This window comes from Nomascus leucogenys, chromosome 16 (assembly GCF_006542625.1).
Source record: "Nomascus leucogenys isolate Asia chromosome 16, Asia_NLE_v1, whole genome shotgun sequence".
In the NCBI taxonomy this organism is placed as follows: Eukaryota; Metazoa; Chordata; class Mammalia; order Primates; family Hylobatidae; genus Nomascus; species Nomascus leucogenys.
This window is the reverse complement of record NC_044396.1, coordinates 92,879,090-92,897,724: the sequence shown is the minus strand read 5'-3', so window position 1 is coordinate 92,897,724 and position 18,635 is coordinate 92,879,090. Positions and strand designations below refer to the sequence as shown.

Genomic DNA, 18,635 nt, shown 5'->3' with positions numbered 1-18,635 from the left:
TTAACTAAACTATATTACTGAAATTGAATTTGCCTGTTTCTTTTTTTTTTTTTTTTTTTACTGTGACTACTAGAAATTTTAAAATTACTTATGTGGCTTGCATTATATTTCTGCTGGACAGTTGTGCTCTATAGAAAGCAAATTCTCAGAAAGACTGCTTGGATCAGGAAAAACAAAACCTTTTGAGGAGTTTAAAGATTTGTTTTCACCAAGAATATCTGGATTTTTGTAACATTTCATTATAGAGCCTTTCTCATGCTTCAGTTAATAAGTATTAGTGCTTTGACAATTATGTGTGCCAATTGTATGTTAATTAATGTTTGGTTGTTGAAAAGATTCTCAAGATTTCACGGTTTATAGGCAAAATCCATTACAGCAACAGTAGTAAACTGATACTCATTGAAGTGATCTGGAGATCTTGGGTACAGGCTTCTTGGCCTTGGACATGATTTTTCTGTAGATGTGAAACCATTACTGGCTTATGTGTGAAGCACCTCAGTATGAGGAAGTGGTGGGGATCTGTGAGAGGGTCACACAAGCACTCTCCATCTACATAGCCAGCCTCCACCTGTGGACGTCCCCAGGCACTGCCAAAATCAGGTACACCTTGTCAGTCCAGTTATTACTACAAAATCACACTGACAAGCTGGAATGTTCTGCCCCCCAAACAGCTCAGGATCCCATGATCACAAACATCACTTATCTTGGCCATAGCTTTTGCCAAGTATCAGTACCGTGCTTTAGGCAGCTCTAGAGGTAAGTGTGGATTCAATCTAGAACAGCCAAGAGAAACCCAGACTGTACAGTGTTGAATAAGACCAGTCATCTAGAAACATGGCAGTGATAATTCAGAAAAATAATGACATAAAATTCCAAATTCTACCAGAGAAATCCCCTATTTAGGAGAAAGAATGACATTTACACCAGACTTTTCATCAGCAATACTGGATGCAAGAAGACATTGGAACAGTATCTTCAAAGGGCTCAGGGAAAATAATGTGTACTTTAGAAGTCTGTATCAGATAAATTATTAATCAAGATAATGTGAAATGAAGGTATCTGCAGAGAAGTAGTGACATAGAAAGCTAATAGCATGGGCTCTCTTTGAAAAAAAATTAGATGATATAATGCAGCATGGAAAAAAGTTGAGCCCATGAGAAAATACCGTAGCAGGATGCAAGAGACTGGTCCACTGTCATACTTGCTGCCTTGTATGCTGTCTTGTACCTCTCTTAATGTCCCCGTAGTCTCTTGCATCTACCACCATGATTTAATCCAACTTTCTGCCTGTTCTCCACCTGTTGCCATCCTGTGATTGGTCACATTCTAGATTTGCAACCTTAGTGCTTGCTACCCAGCTGTCATGCTGTATCCCCCCATCTTGTTCTCTCCTAGACAACCATTTCATGCCTCCTCCACTTTCTTCAACCTGCAGTACTTGAAATCAAGTCCACACATTTCTATATCTTCCCTTTCCCCAGCATTTGTGCCTCACTTCTCTGTCTTTACACTTCTTGCTACAAAATAACCATCCAGTGCTCCAGTCAAAGGATTACCTCATCTTTTATCCACTTTGATCCATTTGCAATTGTCTTTTATTCCTCTTTTGCTCTCAAGCCATATTGAATACATTAGCTAATCCTGTCACATCATCTTCAAAAGTATATCCGGAACCTACCCATTTCATATCGCCTCCACTGCTACCCCTTTCTTTGAGCTCTTCTTCAGTAGCTGCCTTAAAATGTCTCTTCCATACATTATGGCATGGTGTCCTAACTGACATCTTATTTCCCTACTTGCTCTCCTTAGTCTGTTGATAACCCAGCAGCCAGAATGATCCTGGAGAGACGAAAGCCAGAGCACTTCACTCCTCCACTCAGAACCCAGTTTCATTTAGTCAACATGCACGTCCTTCGAGAGTCTCACCCATCTCCCCCATCCTGTCCCATCATACCCTGTCACCTTCTGTCCTAGTCACTCACTTTTTCTTTCTGCTTCCTGTTTCTCTAACATACCAATCACCGAATCAGTGATTTGCTGAAACCCCCCCAAGAGCTCCCCATTTCTTCCAGACTAAAAGCCAGATTCCTTTTGTGGCCTACAGGGACCTACAGGATGTGGCTCCTTGCTTGTTCTCACCCTGCCCTTACTCCCGGGGCATCCCTGTCTAAGAATGCTCCCTTATGCCTCACCATTTCTGTTTTTCTGTCACTATTTTATTTTCTTCAGATCATTATTATTGACATTGTCTTGTACTTGATTTGTTTGCTCATTTATTAGCTGTTTTCTTCCCCAACTTCTTAAGTTCTGTGACATCAGGGATCTTTGTACTTCATGGTATTATTGCCACCGTCTTCAACAGTGTCTAGCAGGCAAACAGCAAGTGCTCAGTAGGTATAGGTACTTTTGTTGAATGACTATATGGCATCCAAGGTGAAATAGAATACTTCTGAGAGAAATATGTTAGGAACATTGGCCACAGAAGTAGAAAGCCTTAGTTGACAAATAATCACAAAGATATTGATTTGATAGCCAAAGATTATACCTATTCAAAGCCATACCCTGCTTTACTGATATCTCTATCAAATCTTCGTACCTAGCTTATTTTTTAAAAAGACATTACAAGGACTAGAACAAATAATTTCATGCCCATACACCAGGCAAGTACTGGGCAAATACTGTATGATGCTGCTTAAGATTACACCACAATTGAGTTCTCGGACAGTATTCTTATCACGTTCAAAACCCCTTAAAATTTTCCTGACTGGTACATCGAACTTTTCTAAATATATAGCATATCCTCAGGTTTCAGTACTAGTCATGAGTCAGTAGGGAATGGTTGGTAAATCTGAATCTGTAATAGTAAATGGAAAAAAAAATCAGTTCATGTAGTTTGTTAAAATATAGGTGTGTTGGGTTGGATTAATACTAATTACTGTTACCAAGCTGGTAGTGGGAAGACTAGTAATGGGAAGTAACATTGTGTTCAATTTAAAATCATCCTTCTGATGGGAATGCGAAAATGTACAGTGATTTTGGATTCTGCAAGAACAAACTATGCTATAAACAACTGGTATCTGTAGGGGGAGGGAATTCTTCAGGCAGTTTTCCCTGAGTTCGGCCATAGGTAGGTGCCTGGAGGACTTTTCAGAGCAGTCCAACGGTCTTCAGTGTTTATTGTTAGGTGTCATCACTGGACACTTTATGTGTGTTAGAAGTGTAAGCTGTTCTCTCTGATAGAGGAGCAGGTGAATATATGTTTAAAAACATTTAAAAACAATTGATTATTAATAACATCAATTGAACATTGATTGTTACGGATTCGAATAGTTTTGATTCTAGAAAGGACTACGGAGGTCTTAGAAAATTAAACTCTTCCTTTACAGGATAGAAAGTATCATCTAGGAAGAAAGCTAGAAAGGAAAGCTTTAAGAAAAAGTATGAAAGCCATGTTGAGGAGAATCTAAGCTAACAGAGCACGAGGAAGAAAAAATTTTGAATTCAAAATCCTGAGACAGAGTGATTGAGGTAGTGATTTCCCATAGGTGGAATGTTGGCTCCTAAAGATGCCTACATCCTAATCCCCAGAACCTGTGCAGATGTCCCCTTACGTGGCCAGAGGGACTTTGTAGGCGTGATGAAGGCTACAGACCTTAAGGTAGGGAAATCATGAGTCCTTCACTGCAGCAGGCCTTTCCTTACTGTGGTCAGTGGGAGGTGAATATGAAAGAAGGATCAGATGCAACATTGATGGAAGAAGAAGACCATGAGCCAAGGAGTGCAGGTGCCCTGTAGAAGCTGGAAAAGACAAGCTAAGAGCCTCCAGAAAACAGCACATCCCTGCTGATGTCTTTATTTTAGGCCAGTGAGACCCATTTCATACTTGTGATCTACAAAACTAAAAGATAATGCACTTGTTGTGTTTTAAGCCCGCAAGTTTGTGGTGATTTATTACGGAGGTAGTACAGTGACTGTGGACCACCAAGATAAAAAAGTGCGTTCTTTGTCTTGGAAGACTTTTAGGACTCCTAGTTTACTACTGGACCAAGAGGAGGAAATGTACTAGGTGTTGGAGAACAGGATTTGAATTTCTGGATCTTTCTTTTTGATAACCCCGTGATGAAAGCCTCCAAGAAGAATGGTAGGAATCCCTTGGTTTTCTAAAGCTGAAGAGTATCTGAAAGAGAAACACAGTGAGAAAAAGAAACACTATACTATAGAAGAATCAGTAATGATGATTATATTTGGTAATTCTTAGGAAGCAGTAAGGAGATGAACAGTGTCAACAATGTATGTTGCTTCAGGTGTCTCTTCTAGTAATGAATCTGAAAATTAAGTGTGAGACTATAGCTAAAAATGTAAAATATCCCTTTTTGTCCCCTCCTCCCCACAAACCACTTAATACTCATTTGCACATATTCATTGTTATGTCTTTCTCCTGTGAGACTCTTAAGACTTCTGAGGGTCAGGAATGCATCTTAACCGTTATTGTGTCACTAGCATCATGCATGTAGTGGGCACTTCAGATGTTCATGAATAAATGAATGAACAGTTCATGAAATAATGAACATGGAGGAAAGAGTCACATGACCTATTTCGAACAGTGGTGAAGGTCATTTGTTTGAAAGTACTATCTAAAAGGTAAGTGGCTAAATGGAACCAAGCAAAATAATAAAAACTTTCAGAAATGAACAAAAGTATGGCCTCATCTCACTAGTGAGTAATCAGGGAAATTAAACCATCATAACAACAGTAAAATACCTGTGGAAGTTTTTTTGGTCATCAAATTGATCATCATAAGATTAATTTTATTCATTATTAATGTGAGATAAATGATACTCTGTAACATTATGCATCAAGTATAATCGGTATAGTTTTGTTGATGGGCAGGAAGTTTGGTTGTACTTATCAAAATGTTTCGGTTAAAGGAAATTTTGTCTGTTTCTATGCAGTGGTCATAAATACCTTTGATGACAGCTAGAAGGATGTTCATAGCAGTATTTTTATTTACACCTTCCTTTCTCCCTCAGAACAAGGAAATCTTTATTCATCAGTAGTAAAATGACCTTGCACATTTAATGTTATGTTCCTGATAAGATACAGGCATGATGTGAACACTGGCTTCTTTTATTTTAACCTTGAAAAGAATTCTTTTACCATGAATGTCTATTATGAGAATTTACTCAGAAAAGTTGTGTATTTCTGACACTTGGGATATGAGAGACAGGTTTCAGAGTAGCCAGCTATTGTTTTGTATTTCATAGGACCAGATAGATATGTCTTCAAAGCCACGATGAAAAATTTAAGTTTAATTCTGGTACCTTTAGTGGCATATTAAAAACCCATGTCCTATTATCTTTTTAGAGACAGTCATTTTTATTCTAAATGTGTGTGTGTGTGATATGAAAATGGGGCACTTCCATATGGCAGCACTGTAGGGTTGGTTGAGTTTACATTCCTCACTAAATAGAATTATTTGTTGAGTTGTCCAGACCAGATATTTAGTTCTCAAAATTACTTAAGTTACTGAGTATATGCATTTAGCACCACATATTTAAGCACTTTGTATATTTGTAATGTTTGCCACAATCCAGAGAAATTTATAAGGGTGCTAGAGAATGAGCAGTAGGACCAAGTACGATATGGATACATAATGAGAAAGCAAAAAATGAAACAAGGTCATATCTGTGTGTTTATTGCTTTTCACTATTTCATGGAGAGTGAAAGCTGAAAGCTGGTTTACTTATGAGGTACTACTGTATGCAAAGGCTGTGTCACTCAGATCCACACTTTGAAGTCACTCTGAGTCTCTTCAGGCAGCATGATCAAGTGAATGGAGTAAGATTCTCTCTCTCCCATAAAACTCCAAGACAGAAACCTGCCTTTCCCTAACAGATCCCACAGTTCTGGGCTAAGCCTCTTTGAGACTGGTTTGCTGCAGGTCTCCTATATGTGTGCTGTGAGTTCAGAGGAGATGAAGTGACTTTTTCATGGGGTCACTACAGAAGGCAACCAGAGAAGCTGGGCTTTTTCTTAGGATGTGAATGGTGACAATTATAAGAAATGATTTGTGTTCCTCACTGCCTTATATTCAACATCAGGTTATGGAAGGTTAGTAGACCAAGTGACCTGAGGCAGATGGCTAGAGACCACTGTAGACATTGATCACAGCTCTAACAAGAGAGAGCTGCCTCTTGAATTGGTAGTAGCAGTGAGCTGTGGAGCAGGGAGCCTTACTGACCTGTGCTTTACCAAGGATAACTGGTGTTGGTGTGTACTGGGTGTTGATCTGGCAGAGCTGGACAGGGAACCAGGAGCTTTTGTGGGAATTTCACGGTGCTAGCTTCCATCCTTTATAGTTCAGGGATTTGTGTGTTGGCAAGAAGCTGCAGAAGTCACTTCTGAGAGAACTGTTAAAAGGTGCTCCTTCCTTTAGGCAAGTTTCCCACCCCAGAGCACAAGGTTTAAAGACTAGAACATGGACTCTTTTCGCCCTCAGCTGGACATCCTTGTGTAGGTAGGGTACTATCATTTACAGTGGCCCTGTCAGGAATTCTGGGCCTTGGATCAAAAAGCCAGGAAGGACATTTTATGCCTCTGTCAGTTCCACATAGGAGTCTGTAGGCTGCAAACATCCTTCCTGTCCTGATGAGAATTCATCATCTTTATGAACCTGTCTTTGACTCTTCTAGCCTGGTCCTCTGTTGATGCTTTCTCTCTTGATACCATGTTTACTCCTTTCCTTTGTCCCTCTCTCTGCCACTTCCTGTGCATGGTAAACAACTTTGTACCTGGGATCGAGTTGTCTGAAAGAGAGATTGACTCTACCACTTCATTCACTCAGTGTCCTGGGAGGTCTGCCACATGCCAGGTACCATTGTCGGGAGCACAGCACAGCAGTACACATCCTCATTGTGCATATACTGGGTTTTGGACAGTTTTTGTATATGGTACATGTTACGATTTGTCTTTGCTTATTGAGAAGGCTGGGGATAATATCCTTTATCATGATCAGCAGCATTGTACTGTAATAAAGCAATACTTGATGAGTGCAGGAACTTTTATGTATGTCTTACAAGTTTTATTATAGCTTCAATTAATTGCTAATTTTAAAAACCAGTGATTATTTTCTTTCATAGACATTTTTCATTTTAATATCAGCATCATTTAAAAAAAAAACTTGTCTTATCACCTAAAAGATTTGAGGTCACAGTTGGTTGTGATTTGCATACCCTCATGTAAAGGACAGCAGATGGTTCTGTCATGTTCCCAAATGAGTCTTCCATACATGCCGCCCACTTAACAACATATTCTCTCATGGCCCTCATACCTAGGTAGGTACAGGGCAAGAGTCAGTTCTAACATTTAACCTGTCCATTGCTCCAGGAGATATTTCACCATCTCTAGGGAACATTCCCTGCTGACCTCATTCAAAGGTGACCTTCTCCTCTGAACTCAAGGGAACACATGTTGGAGGCATTAGGTTTGGGGAGTATTTTAGATTGCTTCATAATAATTTTTAAAGAGCAAGTAATAAACTGATTAGGCCCGAATTCAAAGAACTTTTCATGTATTTCCAGTGTCACCAGAAACATAGCCTTAATTGTATGTTCCTGAATGTATGTTTTTTTAAAAAAATGATTATGAATGTTGCAGCCTGGTCTTGAACAGTATGATCTCCCTGTTTTAGAAAGTATAACCCCTCCTTGGGTCTGGACCTTAGAAAGTAGTAACTGAAAGATAGCTGGTGTGCTTTGACAGGTTTGGGGGGTGATGACAGTGGAATTGCAGAAGTGTATTTTTAAGTTTACATGCCTTTTTAATAAAGAGGAGAGAATCTCTTTATGTTTTCTTTTCTAAAACTTCTCCTTGTTCTTGAAAATACTATTTCAGAAACAAAGATTCCTAAGTAATGTATTTAACTTGATATTCTCATACCAAAGATTTCTGATAATTGACTAAAAGAAATGAACATTGCATTACTTTTTAGCATATAGTTTTTTTTTTTCAGTTTATAACAGTCATTCTTGTGGGGGGTATGTTTTAGGGCATCATTCAGAAGATAGTGGACAGTCACAAAGTAAAGCATGTGGCCTGCTATGGATTCCGCCTCAGTCACCTGCGGTCAGAGGAGGTTCACTGGCTTCACGTGGATATGGGCGTCTCCAGTGTGAGGGAGAAGTATGAGCTTGCCCACCCACCAGAGGAGTGGAAGTAAGATACAAACCTGCTTTGGTGTGATGCACACTTGATTTCTTTTGCTCTTTAAAAACATGCACAAGATAACAAATGTATATGTTTAATTTTCACACTGCTTGTCATTACAACTCTGGTATAAATAAAATTGGTTAGTAATTATTAACCAGTGATTTCTTCTAGACCTCTAGTCTAGCTTTTGGATATTATTAATTATACTTCGAGCCATCTGATTTCAGTTTTCTGTGATGGTCTTTTGCTAGCTGATTTCTCATCAGTGCTACTTTGTTTCAACCTTTGCTCCCAATAAAACTCAAATCATATATGTATATGTGTATATATATGTGTGTGTGTGTGTATATATATGTGTGTGTGTATATATATATATATATATATATATATACGTGTGTGTGTGTATATAAATATATATATATATATATTTTTTACGTTTTCATCCCTTGTCATCCTTTTATGTAGCAGGAGTTGCTGTCAAACCTAAATACCTTATTAATGGGCTACATAGCTTGTTTTATTATGCCCTGTAATCTAGAGCGCACCTACAAAGAGTGAGTGTATATTTGATATTCACATGCAACGTTAAAATTAAGACATGATCTCTTAGTGACTTCTGTTGAAATGTTAAGGAAAATAAAATTATTTCAGGGCAAATTAAAAGAATTCCCTATAATTGTTCTTTTTCTGGTTCTCCCCTAATAAATTTTCTTTCTTTTTTTTTTTTTTTTTTTTACTACTAAGCAACTCAAGACGTTACTAGGAAATTGTACATCTAAAATACATTTGAGAGAGGTATAACCTGTAAAAATGGGCTTCTTTCACTAGGGTTCTAATTTTTATAGGCAATGCTACAGAAATAAAGATAATTGTAGATTGAAGAGTGCATTCAAAGGGTCAGTAACTTTGAGGATCTAGATTGATTAGGGTAGACATTTTAAAAGAAAAACATGTTTAGGTGAATAATTTTTTTTTCTGTTTTTGGGACAGAGTCTCGCGCCTGTCACCCAGGCTGCAGTACAGTGGCATGAACATGGCTCACTGCAGCCTCTTGGGCTCAAGCGATTCTCCCACTTCAGCTTCTTGAGTAGCTGGGACTGTAGGCACACACCACCACGCCCAGCTAATTTTTGTATTGTTTGCAGAGATGGGGTTTCAGCATGTTGCCCAGACAGATCTCAAACTCCTGGGCTCAAACAATCTGCCCACCTTGGCCTCCTAAAGTGTTGGGATTACAGGTGTGAGCCACCATGCCCAGCCTGAATAAATCTTATGTCGAATAAACCCCTACCCCAGTTACAGAGTTCATCAAAGAAATACAGCTGTATTTTCAAATTTGTTAGCTAGCTGGTACCGAGCTAACAAAATACTCCTTGAGAATATAGTTTCGTTGGTTCACATCAATGGCTAGAGAAGATTTGACTTCCAACTATTTAGTCAGGTAAGCAAGTGAGCATTCCAAAACAAAGGATATGTAAAAGTTAGATAAAAATACCTGCAGGGTTTTTGTTTTGTTTTGTTTTGTTTTTTGAGATGGTCGTCTTGCTGTGTTGCTTGGGCTGGTCTTGAACTCCCATATTCAGGTGATCCTCCTGTGTCAAGGTACTTTTATTTAACACAATTCTATTATCTTGGTTTATATGGACATGTCAGATACAGACTTTGTTATAATGAAATCCTTAGTGCTCTATAAAATGGTCATTGAATCTAAATCTCTTAGTAGATTGTTGTTGTTCTTTTAAGCCAATTTATTTACTTTGTTTCAAGTAAAATTGAATAGGCACCACTTTACTGACTGAGTCTTGAATCCTCAAAAGGAAGAAAAATTTAGGTGGGGTTATGTAGAATTTCTCATAGATTGACTCTACTAGATTAAAGGGTGATCAGGATACTTCTGCTCATAATAATACTAATGATGATGATGATGACATTGATGCCTTGTCATCACAAGTGGCTGAGCCAGGGACTCTGCCATCTGTATGCTGCTTGCACCAGATAACTTAAATACACATTTCATTTAACTGTCCCCAAACCCTATGAGTTAGAGACTATCGTTGTTCTTATTTTGCACATGAAAACAAAATTGATAAACTTGTAGTTACATAGTTTGTGACACAGCTTTGATTCAAATTTAGCTGTCTGGCTTCATAGTACAGGTTTTAAAAATTAGATTGCCTATCTCAATATGGGAATAATGTTGTCTTAAATACTCTGAAAATGTAGCTAGGCTTTTAAGATTAGTGAAAGTTGGCCGGGTGTGGTGGCTCACATCTGCAATCCCAGCACTTTGAGAGGCTGAGTCAGGCGAATCACTTGAGTTCAGGAGTTCCAGACCAGGCTGGCCAACATGAGTGAAACCCTGTCTCTACCAAAAATACAAAAATTAGCCGGGCGTGGTGGCTGGTGCCTGTAATCCCAGCTACATTGGAGGCTGAGGCAGGAGAATCACTTGAACCTGGGAGGCGGAGGTTGCAGTGAGCTGAGATCATGCCATTGCACTGCAGCCTGGGTGACAGAGTAAGACTCTGTCTCAAAAAAAAAAAAAAAAAAAAAAGATTAGTGAAAGTTACATGCATAGTAGATGCAGTATTTTCAAGAGTTATGAGGGTTAATACTGATGGTTCTGTATATTTAAAAGGGGAGGAATTTAAGTGTCAGTAAGGAACAGGAGACTATCAAAAATGACCAAGAGAATTTGGATAGTCCAAATAGAAGTTCTAGAAATCATAGGATCGATAAAATAGCAGATTAGACATAGCTGAAAAATTAGTAAACAAGACAAAAAATTTTCCAGAACATACTACGGAGAGATGAAAAGATGGAAAATGCGAATGTAAGTTTATGTAACATGAAGAATGAGGTCAACCCATTTCTGATAGAAACTCAAGACGAATAGAATAAAAAAGAATGGAGAAGAGGAGATAATCCCAAGAGATAATGGTTGAGAATATTTTATAATCAGTGAATGACATGAGCCTTCAAATACAGGATTAACATAAAATCCCAAACAGAGTCAATAAAACTAAACTGATGCTTTGGCAGATTGTATTAATAGTAAAATATTGTTGTACCAGAGAACAAGACAGGATGACACCCAGAGAAAAATTCAGACTTTTCAACAACAATAGTAGATGCCAAGAAAATAGTGGGATAATATGTTCAAAGTGGTGAGGAAAGTAGCTGGCAACCTGTATTTGTTTGCCCAGTTAAGTTGCCATTCAAGAACAGGGTGAGATAGAGACATTTTCCTTAGAGGATTTACCACCAAAGGAACTTCTGACAAAAACACCTTAGGAAAAACGAAAATCATCTCTGAAGGGGAGGGTCTCGGATGCGAGATGGAAAAAATTGGGTAGATCTAAATATGCATTGGCTCCATGAAACAAAATAGTAACTGATTTTTAATTTGAAGAACTCACATATAAAACAGCAGAAAGGGAACAAAGTATATCAGACAAATAGTAACCAGGGGGAAAAGGATTATAGCCTGTTAATATCATATGAAAAAGATTTTAAACATCTTTTAAAGCATCATTAGGGATATAGAAGGCAATTACAATACAAGCAATTATCACCAAGAATTTAATAAATATTCCTTACTTAGCTTCCTGGATACCAAACTGCTTTGGTTTTCCTTCATTGACCATTCATAGCCTTTCTGAACTATTTAGCCTTTAAATATTGGGGTGCTCCAGTAACCTGTTTTCTTCTCTTTCTAGTCTCCCTACACCTGCCTTGGGCATTAAATCATACATTTGATTGGATGGAGGCAGGGAAACTGATAAACAAATTAGTGCAATAACCCAGGCAAAAATCCTAAAAGATGGTGCAGTAGGGGAATAATAATAGAAGTGGTGACAAACAGTTGTACAGGGTTGTATTTTTAAGGAGGGAGCTGATGGGATTTGCTGATGTCTCTCTTAGAATGTAAGCCATCCAATTATATTTGTAAATCATTTGGGCTCAGAAACTTCCAGTAGCTTCTCATCACACTCAGAGCAAACTCTGCAGTTTCTGATGACCTCACAATCCTTATCTCCTTCTGCTCTTCCTCTTCTTCCTCCACTCTGGTGACATCAGTCCCTTTGATTTCAGTTTTCCTTCCATTAAATTCTTTAATATATTTTAGAGTTCTTTTCATAAATACTCAAGTTGGGATCTGATGTGATGATTTCTTCTCTATTGCCAGACTTTTTAATTGTTGAATAATATAGCCCTTCATCTTAATTAATGCTTTCTTTGTCTCACCTTCCTTTTTTCCTTTATCTTTTACAACTTTTCACTTTCTCAACTCTAGCCCCCTGGCTTTCTTATTGGGGCCTTTGAACTTGGTGTGACTCTGCTGAGTATGTTCTGCCTTTTCCAGGCATGGCTTGGACCTCCTCATTCCAGGAATGTGCTTGAATGTTACTGCTTTCCTATGGTCTCCTACTGGCTACCTAAAGAGCCCACTGCCTACCTGAAGCTCCTTGTGATTTTTCATCAGCTCATATACTCTGTTAATTTTTTACAGACCTCTGAAGACTGATATTATATATGTGTTGTTTATCTTTCTCAGGGACTTTGTTTTCTTCACTCCTCTATTCCTGGTTCTAGTCATGCCTGGTATACAATAGGCACCCAATAATATTTGAATGAAAACTGAATAAATAATATATTGATAATGCATGTGTAAAAGAAGTCCAGAAGCAAAATAATGTGATGGTTTAGAAACTTGTTGTCAGCTAGGAACCAAACAATACTAGCTTAAGTTAATAACAGTATTACCATATTAACACATGTTGTTTACTGTGTGTCAGACATTTGATGTAGTTCATCAAGATTAATTTCTATTATGATAGTCTTATCATGTAGCTACTCTCTTTTTGCCCTTTTACTTGTGAGAAAGCCGTACTTTGGAAAGGCTTAATAAGTTTTCCTGGAGATCATATGGCTTAAATGGGTGGTATACTGGAAATTGAATCCAAACACTCAGCTGTTTCTTCTCTACTCCTGTATTAGATATGTAAATACAAGAAGCTGAACATGACAAATTTTTTTCTGTCACCTGCAGACATCTAAGTTCATAGGTGGGTATGTGAGGGCATCTGCAGTTCTGGCTTTAATTCTGAGAAGTAAGATCTCAATAGTCAAATGAAAGTGCTAGGACTCAGCAATATAATTGGGTATAAATTTTGATTTCCATGACGTTTTTGGACATAGCTTGTTCTTTTGTGCTATCTGCTATAGAGTCTATTCATACTGTTGAATAAACCTGAAATATAGACTTGTTCACTTGGTCTTCACTCTTCAAACAGCTTGGTAAGCTAGCATGCAGCACACATATTTAGTCATAACTGTCTCAGGCAGGATGACCTTAGAGAGCTCTTTGTCATGACATGTCACTGGGAGAAAGGAAGGGCTGGATTGATAAATGGCTATCCATGTAGGAAGAAGAGCAACAACAACATTGGATCCTACCTCAATACACAAATCTACGAGATGTACAAGTAGTGAAACATCACATGCAAAACTGTAAAAAAATAAGTTTAGTGGAAAGTATAGTTGAATGTATCTCTGGCCCTGGGATAGGAAGATTTTCTTAAGAGCTCCAAAATGTTCACTATAAAAAGAAAGACTGGCAAATTCTACTGTGCTAAGATTAGGACATTCTGCAAAAGATACATTTTCAAAGTACAAGAACAAGTTGCAAAGTGGGAGATGTTTGTAACACATGTAGTCAACAAAGGGTGGTGGTAAGAGTTCTGATCAGTATAAAAATTGCTGGCTGAGCACTGTGGCTCACGCCTGTAATCCTAGCACCTTTGGAGGCCAAGGTGGGTAAATCACCTGAGGTCAAGAGTTGGAGACCAGCCTGACTAACATGGTGAAACCCTGTCTCTACTAACAATACAAAAATTATCAGGCATCATGGCGGACATCTGTAATCCCAGCTACTGGGGAAGCTGAAGCAGGAGAATCACTTGAACCCAGTAGGCAGAGGTTGCAGTGAGCCGAGATCGTGCCACTGTACTCCAGCCTAGGCGACAGAGCGAGACTCTGTCTCAAAAAAAAAAAAAAAAAAAAAAAAAAATTGCAGACACCTCAATAATAGATAGGCAAGAGACATGAAGGTATTTTCATAAAAGAGAAAACAAGTTTGGCCAATTAACATAGAAGGCACTGTCAACTTCATTATTGATCAGGGAAATGCAAATCGATACCTCAGTGAAACTCTACCCAGTTGGCAAAAAGTCAACTGTCTGACACTCTGTATAGCTGGAGAGGCTGTGGACCTGACAGTCTTTTACCTGCACTGCTAGGGAGAATGTTTTAATAAATTGGTGAAACCACCTAGGAAACCAGCTTGGGATCCTCTTGAATGTCAAGTGGAGTGGGCCCTACCATCCTGCAGTTCCCCTTCAAGTTCTCTCTTTCAGAGACTCTAGCTCTAGTTTCTATACTAGGCTATAACTGCAATAATGTTCATGGCATAAGCAGTGACAAGTCACTTGGGGATTATTCACACAGTAGAATGTCACACAAGTCAAAATGAATGAGCTACAGGTACAAGTAACAATATGAATGAAACTTAGCTGTATAACATCATGTGACAAAATAAGTCCTAGCACAACTTTGTGAGTACGCTAAATACTACTGAATTTCACACCTTAAAATGGTTAATATTTTTTGTGAATTTTACCTCAATTAAAAAAAGTCCTGGAATATGACGTACAGCATGACACACTTTTTATAAAGTAAAAAGTGAAAAAACCTGACGAGATTGTTGGGAACACATGTTGGTTAATACCATATGGAACATGTAAATAAGGGAATGGTAAATTCCTTCAGAAGTCACTGGAAGGCCCAGAGCCATGGCAGGGGTAGCCACCAGCTCTTCCCAATCCCCACAGGCTCCAGGGGAACTTCTGTTGATCATTAGGGTCTGAGGCTGAGTTTGAAAATCACTCCTGAAGTGTGCATGTGCACCCCAGCCTGTCCCCAGCGCTTTCCCAGTCAGTCCAGGGGCAGGTGGGAGCTTGCCTGTTTCTGGATGCTGGGAGAGCCTACTTAAGTAGGTAGTATTTGTTACGAGCTTGAGTCAGGAAAAAATATTTAATCAATTTTTTATTTATTCACTTATGGTCAACATATTGATTGTATAATGTAGGCTATAAAGTATACATCAAAGTAGAAAATTTAAAAGCATACAGTGGGCCAGGCATGGTGGCTCACACCTGTAATCTCTGCACTTTGGGAGGCTGAGGCAGGTGGATCACTTGAGACCAGGAGTTCAAGACCAGCCTGGCCAACATGGTGAAACCCCGTCGCTACCAAAAGTACAAAAATTAGCCAGGCATTGTGGTGCACGCATGTAATCCCAGCTACTTGAGGGGCTGAGGCAGGAGAATTGCTTGAACCTGGGAGGTGGAGGTTGCAGTGAGCTGAGATAGTGTCACTGAGTAGCTGGGACTACAGCCTCATGACACCGCACCTGGCTAATTTTTTGTATTTTAGTAGAAACAGGGTTTCACCATATTGGCCAGGATGGTCTTGATCTCCTGACCTTGTGATCTGCCCGCCTTGGCCTCCCAAAGTGCTGGGATTATAGGTGTGAGCCACTGTGCCTGGCCTAGTATGGTTTATTTTTTAAAGAAAATCTTGGTTAAATAGTTGTTTTGAGACAAGGTCTTGCCCTGTTACACAGGCTGGAGTGCAGTGGTACGATGATAGCTCGCTGTAGCCTTGACTCCTGGGTTCAAGTAGTCCTCCTTCCTCAGCCTCTCAGTTACCTAGGACTAGAGGTGTTTGCCATCACACTCAACTAATTTTTAAAATAATTTTTTTGTACAGACAAGGTCTCATTGTGTACTGGGATCATAGGCACATGCCATCACAGTTGGTTGATTTTATTTTATTTCAGTAGAGGCAAGGTCTTGTTATGTTGCCCAGGCTGATCTCGAACTTCTGGGCTGAAGCACTCCTCCTGCCTTTGTCTCCTAAAGTACTGAGATTACAGGCATGAGCCACCATGCCCCACTTGTGATTGAAAGGTCTTATTTCAGGTTTTATTTATTTTGTTATTGCTTTTAATGGTTGTCATAGCTAAAAGTATTCTTGACAAAGATATGCATAATTAAATAGAAGGGATACCACTATCTGTGTGTGCTTAACCATGATACTGATTTTTCATTGCCAGTCACCAATTATGTAAACATTTGTTGAAATTTGGTCAATAAATTTCCATATTCCATGATCATTCCTTTCAGTATAATTGATTTTGAAATATATTTTCATATTTTAACATCAGATTTTTTTATTTAGTGGAGAAATTTTGAAATGTTAGAAAATTTTGTTCTCAGATTTCTTATGAGCAGTGCATCCACTCCTTTTTGGTGACAAAGTTATAAATTGATGGAAATAGTTTAGACTTCAAAATGGTCTGTCCATAACATGACAGCATGCTTTTCTTTGTTGTTTTTAATTTTAATCATGGATTAACATTTTGGCCAAATAATTCTTTGTTGTAGGGAGCTTTTGTATATGTGTATGGCTTCTACCCACTAAATGATAGGAGCCCACCACCCCACCCTCTTCAGCTGTAACAGGCAAAAATGTGTCCAGTTACTGTCAGTTGTCCCCTAGGGGAAACAGGAAGGGGGCAGAATCTCCCAAGGTTCAGAACTACTGCTCTAAAATATAACCAAAAATTGTTAAAAATCTCCAAAAATTCATAATTTCATAAACTATCCCATTAATATTCAAATTTTGACTTGTTTATTAAATACCATGACAAAATTTTTAAAGATAAATTATTCGAATTAGGATCCAAATTAGGTGTGCCCTTTGTCTTTTGCCTTTGTAATCTACAGCATCTTTATCCATTTTCTCCCCTTTGCTTGCAGTTTGTTAAGGAAGCTGTGTTGCTTGTCCTACACGTTTCCCCTCATCTGGATTTTGTCCATGACATCTGTGTCCATTGTCTTTGATGCCTTCTAATGTCTTCTCTGCAAAGCCTTTGTGTCATCTTTACTAAGTTAATTCTTACTCTATAATATATTGCTATTATGAGAGTTATATTTTATTTCTGTTTACCACTTATTTCTAAATTGAACACTTAGCTCACTTGTTTTCATTCATGCGTGTTTACTGATAAATGTATTTTACTATAAATGGTCATTTTTAGTTGTGTCTGTGTCTCACAACTTTGTTAGATAGTGTTTTATTATCAATCAGTGTTTTGGTATTTGCTTCAAGATTTTTGGAAGAAACCAAGGGGTGATTAAGTGTATTGTTTAGGTTTCTGCCATATGTGCTTATAAAAGAAAAGATTATTGGTTATTGATTTGTTTTGTTGCATTATAGGAAGAATAACAATTTTATGGTGTTGACTTTTTTAAACTATGTTGAGGTGATTCTTTGTGCCTTAGTACTTAGTTGATGTTTTCATTCCTTTTGAAAAGAAGGTATGTTCTGTTATTATAAAGAGGGCGAGTGTGTTTGTGTACATTTTTTCAAGCTTATTGTCATGTTATTTGAAGATTATATTGTTCATACTTTGCTTGAAAAGTGACATTTAATGTATTCAATTGTATATATTATACACATATATATATTTTGCTACATGCTCATCTCAAAGAAAGCATTCAACTGTAATTGTCGATTTTCTTTTTTTTTTTTTTTAGTAATTCTGTCTTGTGATTCTTTATGATTTTAAGGCTAAGTACATATAACTTCATGATTATAATATCTTCATCTGTTCTTTCTGTTACCAGTACGTAGTGCCCCTCTTTCTTTGTTTATGTGTTTCCTATCAGCAACATATTTATTGTCTTTGTGTATGAATTGATGAATTGTAGCCCATTAAATTAGAGGTGTGCGCATTCCCAATTTCATTCTCTATTCTTTGCTTCCGGAGGTAACTGATATACCGCCTTTTGTCATAATCATTTTTTTGCTTAAAAAAAAAAAAAAGGTGTTACTACTTAATGTATTGTCCAAGTCTGACATCATGATCATTCATTATCTGAATCGGAAAAAAGTGGCTTTATTATGCTGTTAAGGGAAAGCTGTGCTGAGCAGTCACTGTCTCCCTGAGCAGAACATACTACTGATACTATACAAGGTTTTTGGAAATATTAAGTTGAGAAGCTGGCCAACTTTCAGAGGTGGGAAGGGGTTGGCATCAATTTTAGATGCATGGTTACCCAAGTTAGACTGTTCGTCTTTAGAAGCATGTGCTTTAGAGTTAGTTCCTGTTTGGCTGAACTAAAGAAGCTGCCGCCAATCAGTTGACTTGCAGATGCATGTTCATTGAGGCAAGTTATCAGGTGCTTTAAAATTAGTTTCGAGTGGGTCTGTGGCTGTACAACTGATATTTATTGACCAAGCTGATTTAAAACTGGTTTTGTGTATGTATGGGGGGGGGTGTTTGTCACCACAGCTAC

At 38.2% G+C, this 18,635-nt stretch overlaps 1 protein-coding gene across 3 annotated transcripts in view; it reads left to right on the top strand.

The window, feature by feature from the left end:
- PTK2 (protein tyrosine kinase 2) overlaps positions 1–18,635 on the top strand; it is a 289,297-nt gene that overhangs the window by 35,409 nt on the left and 235,253 nt on the right. For all 3 annotated transcript variants that reach the window (XM_030795169.1, XM_030795171.1, XM_030795163.1), the window contains exon 3: positions 8,048–8,214. In XM_030795169.1, the coding sequence (XP_030651029.1) occupies positions 8,048–8,214 (167 nt within the window). The remainder of the gene's footprint in view (positions 1–8,047; positions 8,215–18,635) is intronic.